A 21060-nucleotide genomic window follows, 5' to 3' on the forward strand; every position below is an offset into this window, starting at 1 on the left:
ATTCTCCTTTAAAATAAAATATATAAACATGATCCTATATATGTTCACAAACATCCTTTACTAACTACAACATAAATCAAAATGGTAGTAACTGCACAGAATTAATCATAGCTTTAATCCAAAAACTATGCCCTTTGCCACTAGTTGTGAAATAGTAAGCATAATTAATCATATTTAGATTTTTTTTTTAAAAGGATAAACACATTAATCTTATCTGGTCTGGGTTGAGAGACAGATTTAAAAACTACATTTAGAGGTTCAATCCCTTAAAAGCCATTAGCTTATTTAACCCATTTACCGCTGCGGACATTCCGCTGCGGTGCGGGCGTTCGACACAGTGGGCAGGGCTACGTCGGTCGTTGGTTGTGCGCTTCACCCGGGAGGTAGTGCTTGCGTCGGCAAAAATGAGTGATGACACCAAAAGCATGAAACGGGAGGATCTATGGTCGCATATTGATAGTGATGTGAAAAAAGTACTTTACTGCATTGTTATATTTAGAGTCTGAAAATACCCCTTTCTACCACGTGTTCAGCATAATTGGTGTAGATGTGAAACATCTCCATGAGAGTATGCTGGGCGACAATTCTAGTGACTTTGGCATTGCAACATGTTCCATGTTAGAGTGTAGCTACTTGGTAAGCAAAGAAATGTTGAGGAGCAATTCAGGAAATTTTATTTTACAATGTATGAGAAATGGCTTACAATGATGCATAGAAATGTCCCTTCTCCAACCTTGGCATTTGAAGTCAATGAAGCCTCACTGTGGAAGTGAGTTCGCTGCTTCTTTTTTGACTGCTTCAATAACTCTGAGGACATATGTGCCCAGTTCAACGCATATGTTGCAGAACCAGTCCCAGAGAATCGCAATCTTCAGGTGCACCAGTATTGGCATGGAAAGCTAGGTCAGTGGCCAGAGTTAGCAAATTGTGTACTGGCTGTTTTGGCATTGCCCGTCTCAAGTGCCAATGCTGAGAGGGCCTTTTCACAAATAAAAGTTACATGGGAAGGAAAAAACGAGCACGCAGGACCAAAAACGAACTGAAGTATTGTATGGTGTACTACAATATATTTGAGATATAAAAATGTATTTGGACCTCATACACTGCAATTACACCTTCTATATACCATGCACTATCAGGGCAGAAAGCAAGCAATAATAAAAGCAAAACATTCCATAAACACCTGAAAAACATAGTTTCTGTTTTTATTAGCGCAAACATGTGTAACCACTGTTTAAGGTATCGAAATCACTTGAAATCACTGCGAAAAAACAACCACTATTTAACAAAAATAGAAACTGAAAACAGGAAAACCTAAATATAATGCATTCTGCCTTAGGGCTACAAGGCCTGCTGCAGGGGTGACTTACATATATTACATGTAGTGACTTTGGCATGGCACACAGCGAGTGTGCCATGACGTATTTTTGCTCATGGTTTGCACAATGGCACGCAGTCTACAATGGAAGTCTGCATGCAATTTGTAGGAGTGCCCCTAGGGTGGCATAATACAGGCTATAGCCCTTAGCGACCCTCCTTGGTTTCCTAGGAACCAGGTTTAACACTTACTAGGTACTTACAGGGGTGCCACAGTGTGTGTCAATTGTGTTACCATTAGACCATTTTATTTGTTTTTTGTTTTAGGGAAAGAGCACTGGCCCTTAGACCTGTTTCGAAGGGACCCAGTACACATCAGTCAAAAAACATCAGTACCAGTGGCAAAAAGTGGGGGTGACGTGACAAAAAGGGGCACTTTCCTACAGCATTCAACTGAAAAACTGAAGCTGCTGAAGACAAATATCAAATTAGATATATTTTTTAATTATCTTACTTTACATGTAATGTTTGTCACTGAATATTCATTTACTGTAACATACAAGGACAATTCGCCCTTAGTGTAATACGGCCCCAGATCCACTGGCATTTTGAAATATTTGCTGGGCATGTCACAGCTCATGTTTAACTGGTGCACCTGCAATTTGGCATGTTGAACTTTCCAATGACTGAGTAAATGTGATTTTGTAAGTACAGGCCCTCTTTTATTTCTTTTCTTAAACATTTATAACGTGTTTAGGAGATGGTTTTGATGGGAAAATTCTTAAGACAACAGGCAGAATTATACATAAACACTGAAACTGTTTATTACACATCAGCAGAACTACCATCTATATACACACATGCCCTGATTTACATTAATAAACATTTTTAATCTAAAAAGTACCTTCAATGTCAGTCTTTTGAGTATCAATGCCGGCTCTGAGCTGGTCGAAGTGGGTCTCCCAACAAAGTGGTAGAGAATCAAGGTGTTCAGGGAATGCTTCTGCTGCAGCTGGATCCTAGGAATGAAGAAAAGTGTCACACGTGACCAGCCTTGGGAAGAAGCAGATCAAATCAGTATTTTCCTCCCTAGGTCTAGGGTTTTGTAATGAAAGTAATTATTTATTTATAAAAGGGGTTTTGTGGAAGTTGCATGTCACTTAAGCCACTTCAGGCACCTTGATGTAGCTGGAAAGGTAAGAAGACACATATCAAGTTTGATGGCCAGATTTCAGTTAAATATGAAGGTTCAGACGTGAGTGCCAATGATGGTACAGAACCTCTATTGTTCTTGTCATGTCTGCTCAATACCGAGATAACTCTGGCACTCATAACTAAGTGCAGGAAATGCGTATCACATTTACCTAGCACAGGTATGTTTGTCACTAAAGTCTTAAGCATGAAGGATGCTCCAGGGCACCCACATGCTCAGAGAACTATTTCAAGGTTATGTTTATACCAGGAGGAGAAGCCCAGAATGAGGTCAGGTTGGAAAGGTATAGCTGGTTTGAGTGTATAATCAATTATAAAACTCAGAGTAGTCCCAGTCTTTTAGAAAAGTAGGCATGACATATGTAGGGCATACAGAAATGTTCTTAGGTAAATCATTTTATATAGTGGTGCTCTGCAGATTAGCTAAATTGAAAGATGGCTAGGTTCCGAAAAAAAAGTTATATTTCACAATTGCTGCAAGAAATTCCCTGGTTCTCAGTTTCGGTCCAACCGTGAGTTCAAGGCCATGCTACTATCTCATGTAGCATCCATGACAAATCACCAAATTACGTGATAGAGCAATGTGTTCCTTACATTCTACCTACGACATTGAGATCCTCAGACCCAAAACTCAGGAGTATAAGGATGAAAGCTGGTGGGTTTGGCTTTCAGAAACTCTGCTGGGAATGTGCTTCCAGATGCAAAAGTCTTACCAAACATTGATGAACTTCTGTTATTCAGCAAGATTTTCAAGATGCTTTTTTTTAGTATATCCTTGTAGTAGTAGTGCTTAAGAGGCACGGTTTTTGGCTTATAGCACTACAGAAAATTAGTTATTGTTTAATTTTAGAAGCAATTTCTGGCTTTTTAACGCTTCCTAAAATTTGTTTCCTAAATTCGGCAAGATTTATCTTGGCTAGAGATTTTTACTGACCAAATTAGTTTGGTACATTTTGTATAGTTCTTGCACTCCTATAAAACACTGTGCGAGTGCTTTGGTATAGTTAATGCTGTCCAAATTTAAAAATCACAAATAAGTACTGTAATAAATAGACCACTACTTTTCAGTGCTGTTTTGGGCACTATGGAATTAATAACATAAACCAGTAGACACGGTAAGAGCACATTTTTTGTATTGCTCAATGAACAGAGGAGCAACATGGCTCATTAAGGTAATGTCACTCATGAATTTGATCTCCCTTCATGGGAGTACTTTAATAAGAATCTTAAAGTTTAAACGTTCACTGGTGCATCTGGTCTGCAGATCACTTCTTCATATTAATAATAAATTCAATACATAATGATATTGCTTACTATACCAATGTTTCCCCAACTTACATAAGATGCAATATTACCTTCCTGCTTTCAAAATGCTCACAATCGCAAAAACCTACCATTTGGATAACAGAAGGGATTTGCCAGAGCCCGGTCCTCCAGATACAAGGAGAGGGGGAATGGGTGCAGGTGCCGCCACCAAATCATTGAGCCGCTCATAGTACTGTGACAAAAACATAACAGTGAAAAACCATGATGCCGCTAAATGACAAAAAATAGGGTTAAACACAAGGGAACAAATAGATAACACAATGTTATGAAAGCAAGCTCAACTTTGCCCACATTTCCTCTTGAATGCCCTGCTTACTATTTTAGGTCTGGCTTTATTACACTGCTGTTTGCAATACCCATTGCTATTAATTCTTTTAAAAACACAGTGTGCGCGTTGGCTCTACCCAGAGGAACACCTCTTTCTCACATCATGGTATTGGGTTTTTGCTGGATCATTCTGCCTTTTATGGAGTGCCTTCATTCCACCGCATGAAGGACTATTTTACATCTCAAAATTACTCTGAATCATCAACACACATTAAATTGTTTACTTCATGAATGCTTTGTGTACAGAAACCAACTACATTCAGTTTTCTACTGCAGCAAACTATTTTGAATGTTTTTGTCAGGGTTCAAGATGCAAGCCAGGCCCTCTGATTTGTTGAACTTGCAAGGGTGCAGATGATAACAGCAACTGCCCTTTTAAAATCTAATGTGACAGAAAGCTTCACCCAAAAGTGACACATTTTTGATTTATTAAGATGACCAATGAATCTAGGATGTGTAACAAACATTAGATTTTAAGGAAATCAAACATCTTTGCATGGAGATTTTCCTACTGGTTTCATGGTGCTTGGATTTCCAGTGAAGCACTGGGGAAAACACTCTTCATTCTTTGGCCAAAAAAACATGTCGCACATGTGTACTGAGCAAGTGTTACATATATGTACCTTGTATCTTCTGATTTCTCACATTGACTTCTCTAAGCAACAATTAGTAGAACATTGCACCTATAAAGTCACTGGTTCCAATCCTTTACCTCAGGTAATTCTTGTAACTCTCTAAAGCTAAACAATTGATTTGGGTCGTCAACAAGATTTGTACAGACAAGCAGAGCGACTTCTACAGAGAGAGCTCTCTTTTCCTGCAATGTACACAATACACAAAATGTTCACAATAGCAGAACACACAATAATGCTCCTGAGCTATCTTACCCATTACACATCTCCCTCATCAACCACTAAATGGGCCTGGGTTCTGGTAACCGCAGAAAACGGAAATGTGTTTAATCAATCAATCAATCAATGCATTTATAAAGCGCACTACTCACCCGGAGGGTCTCAAGGCGCTGGGGGGGGGGGGTCCGCTACTGCTCGAACAGCCAGGTCTTGAGCTGCTTCCTGAAGGCGAGGTGGTCTTGGGTCAGGCGGAGGTGGGTCGGGAGGGAGTTCCAAGTCTTGGCGGCCAGATAGGAGAAGGACCTTCCTCCTGTGGTGGCTCTTCGGATGCAGGGGACGGTGGCGAGGGCGTGGCTGGTCGAACGAAGCTGGCGTGTGGGAGTGTAGAAGTTGAGGCGGCTGTTGAGGTATCTTGGGCCTTGGTTGTGTAAGGCTTTGTGTGCGTGGGTGAGGAGACGGAAGGTGATTCTCTTGTTGACCGGGAGCCAGTGCAGGTCTCTCAGGTGACCGGAGATGCGGCTGTTTATATTCAAGTTAATCCAATGCAAGATGAGAACAGGGATTGTTTCTACAATGTTGCAGGCAACATCATACATGAAGTGTTCAGGAGGTATTACTGATAATTCCACATGTATAATATACAATGTCATTGTTAATGGAATTCATTTTTTTCAACAATGCCATCAGCAAGGTTATGGCAGTGTGGAGCATTGCACCAGCCGAGAAGTCCAATTTTCATTATTTTTAATATATCATCTAAGATTTTTCAGAAGATTCTATTTGAGTTTCAAATCTAGATATATGGCCATGCTGGTCTTATTAGCATTGCAGCTATCTATAATCCATATTTGTTCGGTTTTATTTCACAAAAGACACTGATTGAAAAACTAGCACTGCATAGGGATGATGTCCCAACCCTGAACTACATTCTGTAGTACATGGGTATTATGCCAGAACCATGAACGTTTACAGTGGAGACTCGAAAAACAGGTGTTAAGTGTAACATAAAAATACATAAAATAGTAATGTTATGGTGTTCTTAATGTGACCTCAAATTTCTGATGATATTTATAAATCACTCAGTTTACAGCATCAATGTTTAATATCATAACCAAGATGTCCATGGCCACGGTTAAACACTACATGCAGTGGACAATTTAAATTTTTTTTATTAAAAAAAGAAAAATAGAATACCACAAACTCAGATGCATCAGTAAGTAGAAGGATACTGGCAGCATACTAGGTCAAATAACAAACATGTTAATTTCAGGCAGTACCACTGTTAAGACAGAAAATCTACTCAACATGCCTCTGAAGGGAGTGCATCATTGCCTCGAGTTCCGCATAGCAGGTTTCTGCTGATTATTGATTTTTTCCCCCAAGCACACATGTAACACGGAATGAGAACGCGACATGGTCTCCAAGGACACAAAATGCGTACCCTCATTTCCTTAGCGGGACTATCGTCAGCTCACTGAGGTGTGGAGGAATGGCAGTAGTGGCAGCGATAATGATCCTTCTTGCAAGACAGGCTTTTTTGCCTGTGGCCTGACAGGACTAGTTGCTTACTGGTCTACCATTCCTGTGTTTATAAACTAATCTACCAGTCCCCTACAACTTTGTCCTTCGCTCCGTCCACGTGGGGGCATGGATAACATGTGGTTAATGTAAGTGCAATCCTATGTGCATGGAGACTTGTGTGCTACATATAGCTGTGTCCACTCATGATTCCATTTTTTATTTCATGCACAGGAGAGGTAGACAAGATGGAGGTTGGAGAGAGCCCAGATAGTAACACGACTTGTAGGGCTTCTCACGAGGATTCCAGAGGTGCTTTGTAGTGGATCAGATTCTAAGATGTAGAATTTTTCCCTGGAAGTGTTACACCCAACAGACCGAGTGGTAGTTAAGTGCAGAATCCTCTACCTCTTGTATGCCCTTATTTTGGGTCTCCTCTTTTCCCCGTTACAGAAGTCTCCAATTCAACTCCAACTTCCTGCTGTTACAGTGAGACAAAGACTATGATTTGATCAGTGTGGGAGAAATGTGCAAATGGCAGAAACTGCATGAAACCGGTCCCAGAGTTGGACCAATGGAATACACAAACTCTTTGTAAACTTGGCATAAGTATGGAACAGAACCTAACAGTCAGGGTGCCAAGATTTCTAATCAACCAGAATCTGAGGTGCCACAGCAGCGGAGGCCAAGGAACTCCTCCATATTCCAGGCTTGGGGTCACAAACTGCAAACTCATCTTTACAGGTTCAGGTACATGAACCTCTGAGAGTTTTGCAACCTGCCAATAAGGCCTGGCTTGGGCATCCCTTGAGGAAAATAACTGATTGACTAATGAGGAGGGATGCTGTAGGTACCCTTTCACGAAGAAGAGGTGACGTAGAAAAGGAGGACAGTGATAAGCTGAGAGAGCAGAAGAAGAATATAACCTACTGCAAACAAGGGATGCATCTGCACTACCAGGCCGTGTGGTGAGGCCTTCAGACCGTAGTGCCCCAACAGCATGTCAGGAAGTGCATGTGATGAGGTTTCCTCATAAGACGAAGCGCAAGCGACTAAGCAGCACTCAGAGACCAGCATCAAGAAAGCTGCATTGCAAAGAAGCCAAAGCACCCTATGAAGGTTGACAAAAACACACAGGTAGTAGCGTTCCCTTACAGGGAAATGTCCGCACATTCAATAAACACAATATAGTCCGTCACTAATTTAGTGTGAAAATTCAAGATATTTTGTTATATTACTGCAAACGGGTGCTAAATTACAGCAAACGGGTGCTAAGTCAGCCCCAAACACCTACTACCTAAAGGTGTTGTCAGCACAAACCAATGTGCAACCACTTACACACAAAAACTGAGGCTCATGCAGCACACCATTAGATCAACTATTCATCCATAAACAGTAATGGTCAGATTTATACAATCATTGGGTTTATATCCCTATACTAAAAAGTGGAGAAGATACAACGATATTAATCAGAACCAGTGATCCAGAAAAGTAATTGTGCATGCTGTTTAGCAGTCTTTATTCATGTTGTAACAAAATTTTTAATTCCCAGCACACGATTAGCCGACACGTGTTTCGCCTTTGCTTAGACTTTTTCAAGGCATAAAAGTAGGCATCAAACAAGCCAGAATCGAGAATTGGTCATGTCTGTTCCTGCGTTGTAATATGTATACAAGAACCTCAGTCCGGATATTGTATAAACAGCTCAGCTCAAAGTGTCCCAAAGATCACGAGCAAGATCATGACATCAAGCACTATATCTGGAAAATCCAATACGTTTCAGAGCTGAGTATAGGCAATAATTCGGCCACTACAGTGGGTCACTGCGGTGCCTCTATGTATTAATAACACAGTTTGTATCAGTAACACTCAATCTTTTCCATATCCGAATATCCAAATTACACATAAATTACAACTGGTCAGTGGTCCCGCGTTAACGCCCCTGTTGCAATACGAGTTGTCACCTTATAAACAATAAATTCATCCTCCTGCGTCCTCATATAGGTTTCCCAGCAAAAACTCATGTTTGCTGGGAAATGTGGATCGGCAGATACACCACAGCTTCATAGGTTGCAACGTATCATGGTTGCGCCAAAGGGGTTGCGATAAAAGTGTTATTTTATCTATGAGCACTGCTACAAGTCGTTTAACTGGACGTCATAATGACAATTTATACGAGGACGTAGGAGACTAGCATACACTGTAAGGGAGCTACATTGCAGGAGAAGTGTGGTTTTGAGCACTATTATGTGCCTACATGGACCTAGATATATTTCCTATGGAAGGGGTAGGCAGGGAACCCAGGAGTGATCAGAAGAACTTTACCCATCATTTTTCCCCAGAAGGCAATGGTCTTGCTTGTACACAATATTAAACACTACCTTAGCATGGGGAACTTATTTGCTAATTCCAGCTGGTTCCTCCACAAAGCGACAGTTATCTTGTTGAGAGAGAAAGAGTCTTCCCCATATAAAAGCAGTGGCAGGACAGTGCTTTATTAGCTGCTATTGTGTTTTTGATTGAACTCTGAGTTTCTTCACCGCACTGCCTTCCTGAGTAAGTTTCAGACTGCTTGACTACATTGAAGGGTAAGTGCTAAAGGTGTGCACTGGGTGCTCAGTTTTGGATACAATAGAAGGAAAAACTACTAAGACAACAGTGGTCATTCTTACAATTTGAGACCCATAATCACGGACTGCCTCGGCATGCATAAAAATGGTCCCACATGTAGGTCATAACTTTCATAATCTTTAAGGTTTCAGCCATCTGAAGACTCTTACTTGCTTTGTGATAGGACTCACCCCATGCATCCATTCCTAACTGCTCCCCCCCCCACCTCCAAGTTGGAGGATTCTACAAAGCAAGCAGCGGATTTCGCTTTATTCTTTGATGAAAAAGTGAAATTACTTGTGGATCAGGTCGCTCATCCTACCCCTCCAGCGGAGCGCAAATCCTCAACCATTTGGCAGAACTTTGACCCCATCTCTGAAGATGACTTCCTCAAGTGCATCCACGAAACAAAGCCCTCCAACCATTCTCTGGACCCCATCCCCAGTGCCTTTGCCATTGACTGCTACACCCATTCCCTTTCCTATTGGACCACTCGGGTCAGCCTCTCCCTTTGTCAATGCTCCCTTCCTGTCTCCTTCAAAACTGGGCAGGTCACCCCTCTGCTTAAAAAACCCACTGCTGATGCGAAAGACCTCAACAACTTCCGCCCCATCACTAATCTACCCTTTCTTGCGAAGATCACAGAAAGATGTGTAGCAAAACAACTCTCTCGTCATATCAAGGACAAGGATCTTCTTGACAATTGTCAGTCCGGCTTCATCCAAAACTGCAGCACTGAAACAGCCTTACTGCAAGTGGTTGATGACGCGCTGAGGATACTTGATTCGGGGGGGGGTCCTGTCTTCTAATTCTCCTTGACCTTTCTGCAGCCTTTGACACTGTCAATCACAACACCCTCCGCAACACTCTTGAACAGAGAAAGGGCTTGGAGGGCACTGTGCTTAAATGGTTTGCCTCCTTCCTCTCAGATAGATCCCAAATGATCAAAATAGATAACAGTCTTTCATCTCCTGTGGCGGTAGGTAAAGGTGTTCCTCAAGGCTCTATATTTGCACCCACTTTGTTCAATCTCTTATTTAGAACCACTGGGAAATCTCCTAAGTAAATCCGGGATCCACTATCATCTCTATGCAGATGACACTGAAATCTACCTCAAGGTCGCCTCCACTCACGATCTCTCCATCCTAAGCTCCACTCTCGACTCCATTCAAAACTGGATGTCAACTCATCAACTGATTCTGAATCCCTCCAAAACTGAATGAGCCTCACTCTCTCCTCCCCCGGTTCAATCATGGATGGATCAGATGAATCTACTTAACAATAAACCAATCATTGTCGACAGCGCAAAATCCCTTGGTGTCATACTCGACAAAAAACTCAATCTAATCTCCCACATCAATTCCATTGCAAAGTCTGCTCGATACCAATTGCGCCTTCTTTGGGGAATTTGTCGCTTTTTCCCGGAGCAGGACCTTAACACCCTGGTGCAATCAATGGTCCTCTCCAGACTGGACTACTGCAATTCTCTTCTTACTGGCCTCCCCAAATCCCACTTGTCCCCCCCTTAGATCTGTTCTCCATTCAGCAGCTTGTTTCATTTATGGGGCCAAAAGAAGCGACCACATCACACCGATGTTATCCACCCTCCGCTGGCTTCCCATCGAGGCTAGAGCTATCTACAAGACTGCCTGTATTACCCACAAAGCCCTGCACTCCTCCTCTCCTTGCTACTTGGCGAACAAGCTGAAACTCTCTGGAGGCTCTAGACCTTCGCGTAATGCGGAAAATCTACTGCTTGAACCTCCCACTTTCAAGAAGGAAAGATCGATGGCCCAATCCTTTTCAGGCAACGCTGTGAGAATATGGAACTCACTTCTGCCTCAGCTCCGACCGACCACCTCCTCCCAAGTCTTCAAAACGGACCTCAAAGCTCTCCTCCTCCAAAGACACCTCCTAAAGTAATTCACGCTCTCTCTATTATCTGAAGGAAGACCTCCCATCACTGAAAACTCTTTTCTCCATGACTATGGAAGTGCCTTCCCAGTGTGTTCGCGTGGTTGGAGTGTATGCCTTTTATTGCAGTATTATCCTTGTATCTGTGTTTGGTTCTCTTTTGTAACATGCACACGCCACTTTTCTCTTGTAACACACTGTTTGCTACCTCTCACATTTTGTTTGCTTTTGATACTTGCACAAGTGCCACCTTTGCCTACGTAACGTTTGTTCTTGTGCCTCTGTGTCTAGCATATATTGCAGTACATTACTTCTAAATGTACTTCGTTTTCTCTTGTAACCTGCACACTTGTCACTCTTTCCTCCTGTATTGCACTGTTTGCTACCTCATGTATTTTGTTTGCTCACAATTGTCAATTTCAATTCAAAAACTTTATTCGATCATTGATTAATGATCATAAAAGTACATACATACATAAGTGATAAAACATGAGGATATAGCAAATTTTAAGTTAATCACATATCAAAAAGGGTGCTTTTCCTCAAACAAATCGATTTTAAAATAAATACAGCAGTAAAAAAACAGATGTCCTGTGAATCAAGTCCAAATAAAATCCCCATGGCCGATACAATAGTGGATACATTATATTTTTTGAAAAGCGGTTTCAGATATATTTTTCGGAGGTGAAGATAGAGAGGGCATAACAATAAAAAGTGCTCCGTACTTTGTTTTGTGGTCCCATCACACGGACAGGGGGCAGTAGTATAGGTCTTCATTACAGGATAAGCGACAAGCAAATGAACAATCCCCATCCGTAATCTTGTCAATACATATTGGTGGGATCGGATAGTGACCAATTTAAAATATCCTGAAAGCCCCATTTCTTCCTTAGTGTATCTGTCGTAAAAAACATGTGTAGAGAACTGGGCAATAGCTGCGTTACGCTTCCCCATGCTAACCCTCAAAAATTCATGTTTAAGCTCACTCTTCGGTATATCTAAAACACAAAAAGGGTTATCACGCACAGTAAGATTAAAAACATCGCTAAATGTTCGAATAATATAGTTAAGCCAAGGGATGCGGGAACATTTGTCCATATGAAGACAGTCTAAAATAATTTTCCTTGTGAAACCAGTCTGTTCCTTAATCCATATAGATCTCCATACTAACAGGGGTCTTAATCTGATCAAGTCAGATAGATGTTCTAGACCAACCTCCTGATGGATCAGCTTTGTTGAGGCAGAAGATGGTAAACACAGGAGTTTTTTTACAAATTTGTTTTCCTCAACCTGGAGCATGTTGTTATTACAATGGCCCCACACTCCTGAGCCATATAGGGCCAGAGCAACACATTTATGGCGGTATAAGTACAACATGTCTGGTATCCGTCTTGAGCCTAACTTGGATGCGAACTTAAATATGCCAAAAGAACACTTGGCCATTTTGGCTCTTACATTAATCATTTCAGGTGTCCACATCCCCCCTCTGTTAAAGGTGATACCTAAATAACAAAATTTGTCCACCACTTTTATAGTTTGGTCCATAACTGTAAAGGGCCTTAAGTTTTTAATTTTCTTCCCACAGGGCATTATAAAAGTTTTTGAATTATTAATTTTTAATTTTCTCCCATTAATAAAATCTGCAAATTTATTCATAAGTTTTTGCAACCCAAGAGGTGTTTGTGAGAGCAGAACCGCGTCATCCGCGTAAAGCAATATTGGGATGGAAAGGCCATCAGCAGTCGGTGCATCTGCACTGATGGTCCGTAGTTCCGACTCAATTGCGTTTATAAAAAGGGAGAAAAGAAGAGGTGCAAGGACACATCCCTGCCTAATTCCAGAACCTACTTTGATACTGGGTGTACACTCCCCCGATTGCCCGTAGCGTATCTTAGCCGTCAGATTCCTATAAAGTTGGGCCAAAAAATAGATAATATCCTTTGGAGCACCCATGTCCAACAAGGTTGACCACAGAAGACCATGATCAACCAGGTCGAAGGCACTGGTCAGGTCGGCAAAACAAAGAAACAACGAGCCTTGTTTAGCCCTTGTATATTTGCATATAATAAGATCTAAATTAATGCATTGTTCTATGGTGCCTAACCCCTTGCGGAATCCATACTGAGAATCCGCAAGGATCCCTTTATCTTCTACCCATTCCTCCAGACGACTCAGTAATACCCTACTCATAATTTTTAGGGAAGCAGTGAGGAGAGAAATCGGGCGGTAGTTTTTTGCCTCACCCCTCTCCCCTTTTTTATACACCGGGATAATGATTGATTCCCCCCAGATCTGTGGGGCCGCAATCGTTGCAGCTGCATTAAAAACCTTTGTTAACAATGGACTCCAGATAGAAACCTCGGCTTTATAAAGGTCAACGGGTACCCCATCAGGGCCCGGCGCCTTTCCCCCCTTACTGGCCCGGATGGCGGCATCCACCTCAGAGACTGTGATATTAAGAGGTAGGGGGATAAAAGCCACGGTCTCCCTATCACCCTCTACAACTAGTCCTTCAGGGTTAAAAATGCTAGTAAAATGAGCCACCCATTGTTCCTCAGACACCTGAGCAGACATTACCGGGGCTTCTTCATTTTGGAGGAAGGGACTATTGACAGTGGACCAGAAAAGCTTTGCATCCTTAAGATCCACTGCCTTAGTCAAGTTGTTCCAGGCCTCTTCCCTTAGTTCCTGTTTTCTATCCCTCAGATGAATAGAGTATTCCCTTCTAAGGGTTTTAACTGCTTCCTTATCCCTGGGTTTACCCTTAAGAGCAGCTTTGAGTTTTTGTAAGGAGTTAGTACATTCCCTGTTAAACCATCCCCCGTTAATCCTAGGGCCCTTTGGTTTTCTTCCAGTTAAAATTTGTGCAATGTTTTTATTAATGATATCGAAGCTAGCTAGAATATCAGCATTATCCCTTTCGGGTTCAAGGCAGCATTCCACCTCGTCTATACAGGCAGACACAATGGTACATAGTAAACGTTCCTCATTTTGCCTACCCCATTTAATTCTAGGGCCATTAGGTCTATGTGGAACTACATCTGTCACTGCACCATGTGACGCCTTTACTTTATCCCCCCATAAGGAGAGATACATAGTTAGACAGTTATGATCGCTTAAGGCTGGGTCTACTATTACGGGTAAGGAACACAAAGCTGTAATACTGGAGGAGGCAATGAGGTAGTCGATAACCGTGGCACAATTCCTACCAATAAAGGTCGGTACCGAGTTACCCTCACTGTCTACGCCAGGTAACATAATGCATAGATCCATTTTAAGCATAAGAGTGTTTAGAGATTCCCCATAAACAGAATGTAGAAAATGGGTCTGATCTTCCCCCACCTCTCCCCCATACCCACACACCCCTTTGCCAGCAAATGGGCACATGTGAATGTTGAAATCTCCGCCCCACAGAATATCAAAAGACACATCACTGCGCCCATGTAGCCTTTCCACCTCTGCTTCTAGTTCATCAACCATATATGTTTTTGAATGGTTAAAGACATTGTTATAATGGTTTATTACTAAAACATTTCGCCCATTCCTGTGTTGTAACCACAACAGCTGGGAGTGCAGACCAACAATCCGGTGGGTTTTCACTCGAACCGGTAACCTCACAGAGAGCAATATCACCATCCCACCACTGGCTCTCCCCATGTTGGATGGCTGAGCATGGCAATTATAGGCAACATACCCATCAAGATAGACATCTACGGCCGCCCAAGTCTCCTGGAGACACAAGATGTCAAATTGGGTTATAAATTCTAACCATCCTAGACAATCTATCTTATTATTCCACCCAGCAATATTCCAACTCGCCATCTTATATCCCCGTTCTGTTAAACTAACAGCCTCCCTAGATGGTGGGGGTAGGGTATGGATGTGAATTACTTCCCCTGGCACGGGGTCTTCAGACAGTCGGGTCGGAGTTGTACTTCCATTAGCCGGGGTAGGAATATCTGAGTTACAATGAAGCTGCCCAGAATTACATGTATTACCCCCAAAGCTACAAGTAGCATTGTAGCCATTGAGTGGGTTAATATCAGTTGAGCCTTTTTCCCCCGTGCCTGCACCCGTATCTCCCCCTGTGTCTCCACAGAATTCCTTACCCCCCTCCCCTGTGGCTCGATGGCATCAATCGCAGTCTTCCAGGCCACTAAACACGTCAAACCTGTTGGTGGTGTCTAGGGGTGTAAAAGGTTTAAGATGATCCATTCTCCTGTGTGTTAGGGAGTTGTACCTTGGTCCTACAGTATTCCACCCATACGGATCTACAACTATGGGAGGTTGCTTGTCGTTAAAAATAGATCCATTTTTGTAGACAGGTGGACGATATGGGTTTGAGAGCATTTGCCTCAATAAGGGGGGGGGAGGAGCTTGCCTTGATGGATGATTGGGTGGAAACACCACTGAGCGAGGGTAAAAATATGTTAGGGGACGAGGGGTAATAGATTTACTACCGTGGTCAGAATGCGAGTTAAGTATAAAATGGACAGCATTCTGATCTCTAAAATTAATGACCACTATGTCTCCCTCAATATCTTTGGATCTTCCTCCCAGCCAAGGAAGGCGGCGGACATGGACAATTTCTCCATTGATATTATTTACAATAGGTCTGTGTAGACTTAACCAGTGCGATATTTTATTTTTCAGCTGGGCAAAGCCCTCCCGTTTGTTTTTCTCTAGCTCTGGTACCCCAGTAAGAACTACTACAAAGGGTACAGCTTCTGGTGGGAGTTCTGGAAGGGGGCCCTTATTATAGTTACCTCGAGCCGGCCACTCGTTTCCTCTAACTCTCGTCTTAATCCCTGGAGCTTGACCAAGGTTATTCGGCTGTCCATTAAACGTTACAGCCGGGGACAATGTGGGTTTACTTTTAAGTACAACAGGGTTACTCCCTGGTGTGCTTCCACTCATATTATTTGAAGATTGAGGCAAGATGGTAGTCTGAACAGGGGTTGGTATAGTAGTTATAGCGGGAATTCCTGGTGAGGTAAGTAAAATCGGAGTTGGTATAAGGGGATTAGGCATCACTTTATTAATCCCTATCTTGATTCCCAGTTCATGTTCTATCTTCTCAAGTCTATTTTCTAGTTTATTGAGTCTGTCTACGATAGCCAGAGTATGGGTCCTCAATATAGACTCTATACTATCGATCAGGGCACCATTTAGTGGTTCCTGTAGCGTCACAACTGCGGGGGGACTGTCTGCGGTGGAGATAACAGGGTCTATAAGGGGGGTTACGCATGAATGCGTAGGTGATATAACTATCCTTCCTTTTTCTGTTACTTTAACCCGTTCTCCCCTAATACTGTCGTCCTTTTTGATGCCAAAGTCTGCATGATTAATTTTCCTCTTTGGAAGGTCGGATTTTTTACGCCTTTTTGTCGGAGGAGGGCCATAAATTTTAACTGGTGTGACTTTTTTTCCCCTACTTTGAACTGCTTTAGATAGTTTAGGAATAGGGGTAATTTGTGCATTGGTTATAACAATAGATTTAGTTATACTAGGAGTGGTAGCAATAGTTGGCAATTTACTAGTAGTGCCTAAGGGTTCAAATTCACTCGTAGATGTTCCCTCTCTAAATATTAGAGGGATGCTGTCCTGCGAGGGGGTACAGATATTTTCTGTAAGAGTTCCGTCCCCCGTGGATCTAATTAACACTGGTGAACCCGGGAATGGTCTATTCTTTAGGCTTTCAACCGACCGCCGTCGCTCAGCCCGAAGTTCTTCAAGGGTGGCGGTGGTAGGAGAATCCAAAAGAGTTTTCTTAAAGTAATTATCTAATTTCCCATTTATCAAACTCACAGGTTTCTCAGGGCCAACCAACTCCGGGGTTAGTATTTCAGTTGACATAATGATTGATAATATAGTATAACCCCGCAAGCACTTACACAAGAGTCCTAGGTCGTTTAGTAATCGACCAGGGATTATGGCCCAGTCCAGTCTCTTTAGGCCTCTGACGGCCGCAGACGGTCCCGCCCTTGTCCCGGGCTTCTCCCGGCGAGCTCCCGCGCAGCAGTAAGCACACGTTAATAAATAGCTATTACGATGATCACCCGGTCGTTGGGGGCGGGGCGGGGAGGGAGAGCAGCCCAGGTGGAACGGGCGGGGTTACTGGGACTCCTGGGAAACGTAGTCCCAGCCCTCTTGCTCGCAGCCCTCAGCCCCTGTCTTACCCCAGCAGCAGCTAACAGCCCACAAAGGAAAGGAAAGTGCCCCTCTGCGAAGCGGGACCCGCGCAGCGGGTTCCGCGAGGCGTTGGAGGAGAGGCAAAGAATCCACGGGCAATCCGGTCAGCAAGGCAGGTTTATCAAGGTGTCCCCTTGTCACTTTTACCTCATGTAACTTATCGTCTGCTTTTGTAATTTGTTCATTTATAATTTTCTGTTCCTATTGTGAAGCGCTCTGACGCCTTCGGGTAAAGTCTGCGCTATATAAAAACGCATAAATAAAATGATATAGAAGGTTCTCAGTCTCTTCATCAATGTTCTTGTAATGGTCTTTGCATATTTTAAGGAGTTCCATCTTATTACCTAATCAACACATTTGTATAAAAATCTGTGCAAGGATTCTCTGGCATTTGTTTGGCTGTGTTCTATAATTCTGTACCACAGTTTATTGAAGTCAGAAGAATCAGACACTACCCAGCAAAATAGACTATGCAGAGCTTCCTCAGATGGCACAAGTTGAACAACAGACTCACCTTCTCAAATCCTAGCTCACACATTGAATTAGACGCCTGTTGAAAAGCTTCCATCTGTTCTTGTTCATCATGCACATCCCACAAAACATCTGCAAAATCATCCTCTTCTGGAACTGCTGAATCCTCTTCAGACCACAAATCCTTTGTTTGTGGGTCGGCAGCTTCACATCCCAGCAGATCCTGCAGAAGGAAAGAACATTTACATAAAGCTTTCTTTTTGGCTTAGTTCCAATCTTTAGGTTTGAAAAAAATAGACCAGCCAGGAGCAGTCTGACTCCGCTGAAGTACCGAACTGATATTGTTATTGTGTGTGCTACAGGCCACTGGCAATGTAAAATAAAAACGTTTAAAACAGGTGGACACTTTAGCTTCTTTCTTTTAAACCCTACCTGCAAGGACTATGGGTGAGCAATAAATACAAACACACTGATAAAATGTATTTGATGCTCTACAGGAAAACTGCTGTGCCAAAGTGTCAAACAAATGTCAAACTCTTATCTTACTACTGCAGCAAATAAGCACTAATGTCCCTATCAACTTAATTATTTTAATTCCTTCAAAGACCAGAATCTGAAAAGGGATCAATTATTTCAAATCTACTGTGATCACATGGAATGATATTCCATTTTCAGTAGTAAACTATGAGTATCAGTGAGAGAGGCAGAAGCGTTATAATAATAATAATAATAATAATAATCCACATTTGTATAGCGCACAATCACCCGTTAGGGTCTCTAGGCGCTGGGGGCCGTCGGGAAGATTAAGCAAGCTATTGCCCAGAGTCGCATGGTGCTGGGCTAACCTGCCGCCGGAGCCGGGGATCGAACCCTGATCCCCAGATTCCAGCGTCAGTCGCCCTGGCCGCGGCGCCACACCTCTCCCACCAGCGTTGGTGTCTTTAATATATTACTACAATACAACAAGTATACATTCTCAATAGTCAAAAGTATCATACATCCAAAATGTGATGTTTGAGATCAGTAAATTCTAAGTTGCTTTAAGATTTATTCTTCTCAGTTCATATTATATCCAAATTAATCATCCATAAAACACAAGATTAAGAATTTTAGTAAAGCAATGCGTTTCATCTGCCGAAATGGTGGGGCTTTAAAAAACTTTTTAAAACATTTTTATTGATTTTAACCAAATAGGAAGGAAAACGTCAAACTTCCATAACATGAGCAAACAAAAAACACAAAGCGACCCGTCACCTCAGCCCTCGAGACCCTCACCCACCCCAAAAGCTACCTAATCTACACTGCAAAAGTGTGAAAAACTATCCATGGACAATGGTCTGGCTGAGAACAGTTCTAGCAATATCCCCTCCATGACTGGCCCAATCTTTCCTTATCTTGTGATGTTTCTGGGGCAACGTCTAATCAAATATACTGTATTCTAAACCCATGAAATGTTCCATTCCCTTGACTCATTTAACAACAGATGGAGCCTCCTTATTCTTCCAAAACTGTTAATTCTCGCTTGGTGATCATTAGGCCAAGCCAGAGCAAGGCCCCCTAGGACATATTTCCTTCATTGCTATCTGCAATTAATTCCTATTCTTACATCCATAATGTTGTGTATGTTTATATAAACAATATTTTGGTGAGATGACATGCTCCACCAGAGGGTTTGTTCGTAGCTACTGGTCAGGTATTGTGCACATATCTGATTAAGCTATTTCCTATTCTATGGAGGTTAGATTTAAGGGACAGAAAATTGTTCAGCTACTATTGTTAGTGACAGAGTTCTTAGAGTCTTCTATGTCATTTAATGATGTGTTACTGCATGGAATCTTGGAAGCAACATGATACCTGGGTTCACACAGAAGGCAAGATATGGACCAAAGTTCCTAAGACCTATGTATTAGGGTGGATTATTGTGATGAATGCGAACCGAGAAGAGGAAATGGCTTTTAATTCAATGACTCAAGCGTCACTAATTGGACCTATAATTTTTTTGACTACTTCTGTTAAACTTTGTGAATGCGGCCCAATGTGTGTGCATTCACATTCCTACCACATGGTTACGTGAAATGTGAGGATGATTGGGTGGTGGGTTATTTTGGAGGCTTCCACCATTCGGTAATTCAGTATTCAAGAGGACAACATAGGTGTGCAGAGATTATTGCCAAAACTGCTGCTGTAACTTGGCCAGGATATACATAATATATCAAGCATAGGACTGGAGTGCCTTACTAGCCATCTAGCTATTCGTTTACTCTCATATATCATTAAAGACCTGCAGTGAAGACCAAAGATTATCCGTATGTGTCATTAACCATAATTAGAAAACAAATATTTTCATTTATTCTGTAAGGAAATACAACCAGTCAAACACTATACCTGCTTAATGATCCGCTCCACATGATTATAAGTTAGACATGCACCCTCTTCAGGGTCTCCACCATGAGTGATGACCTAAACGAATGCAATGGATAGCACAACAGTTTAGAGACTAGGAAAGGTCAAAGAAGTATGTATGTAAAAAGTAAATTATATTCAATAACAATACTTTCTGCATATATTTTATACACAATTAAAAGATGCACAATCAGAAACTGTTCCTAAAGTGTCCATGGACCTACAGTGAGGTTACTGGCTTCAACTGGGCATGGTGTGTTCTACACGGATAAAGGCCATCATGCACAGGGAACTCCTCATTCACACGACAGGAAAATATTTTAATACAGCACATTAGGTCTGCTATTGCCAAAGTTGCAGATTATTTCTAAACCGGTTTGTTTAAATCTTTTACTGAGTTTTACATCACAAATACCATGTGAAGGATGCATATTATACATGCACACGTGAAATGGTCATGATGTCAATACTGTCTCGCATAATTTACACTTACCCGCAACTCATTAATATTGCCCCGGGGAGGTGGCGATACCTGGGGCAGTGTGGAGGGGATTGGGGCCCCCCACACTTTTTTCTCTGCCCCCAGGACCTGGCCCACCCGGGGGCTTTAATGCAACGTAGCGCGGGAGTCTGTGCTTCGTTTTTTTTTTTTTTTCTCAGCCGGATTCGCGCACCCCCGAATTCGGCCGATTAAAAAAAAATGTCTTTTGGGACCCCTGAGCAGGCCTAGGGGGTCAGGATGTTTCTACTCTGCCCCCTTTTCTTGTTTTGCGCGTTTGTTTTACTGTTTTCTTGTGCTTCAGTTGTACTGAGGCATAAGATGGCTGCCAACACTTCCTGGTTTGGAGTGTTGACAGCCAATTAGCATAAAGCTCGTGGTACGGAGCGTGCGTGGATACTCCGTGCCTCTAAATATCAA

At 42.3% G+C, this 21060-nt stretch overlaps 1 protein-coding gene across 2 annotated transcripts in view; it reads right to left on the minus strand.

Moving 5' to 3' along the window:
- NPHP3 (nephrocystin 3) overlaps window positions 1-21060 on the minus strand; it is a 405841-nt gene that overhangs the window by 178316 nt on the left and 206465 nt on the right. For both annotated transcript variants that reach the window (XM_078663854.1, XM_078663855.1), the window contains 4 exons: window positions 20124-20198; window positions 17782-17961; window positions 3924-4027; window positions 2222-2336 (listed from right to left, as the gene is read on the minus strand). In XM_078663854.1, coding sequence (XP_078519980.1) covers window positions 2222-2336; window positions 3924-4027; window positions 17782-17961; window positions 20124-20198 — 474 coding nt within the window. The remainder of the gene's footprint in view (window positions 1-2221; window positions 2337-3923; window positions 4028-17781; window positions 17962-20123; window positions 20199-21060) is intronic.

This window comes from Lissotriton helveticus, chromosome 10 (assembly GCF_964261635.1).
Source record: "Lissotriton helveticus chromosome 10, aLisHel1.1, whole genome shotgun sequence".
NCBI classification, from domain to species: Eukaryota; Metazoa; Chordata; class Amphibia; order Caudata; family Salamandridae; genus Lissotriton; species Lissotriton helveticus.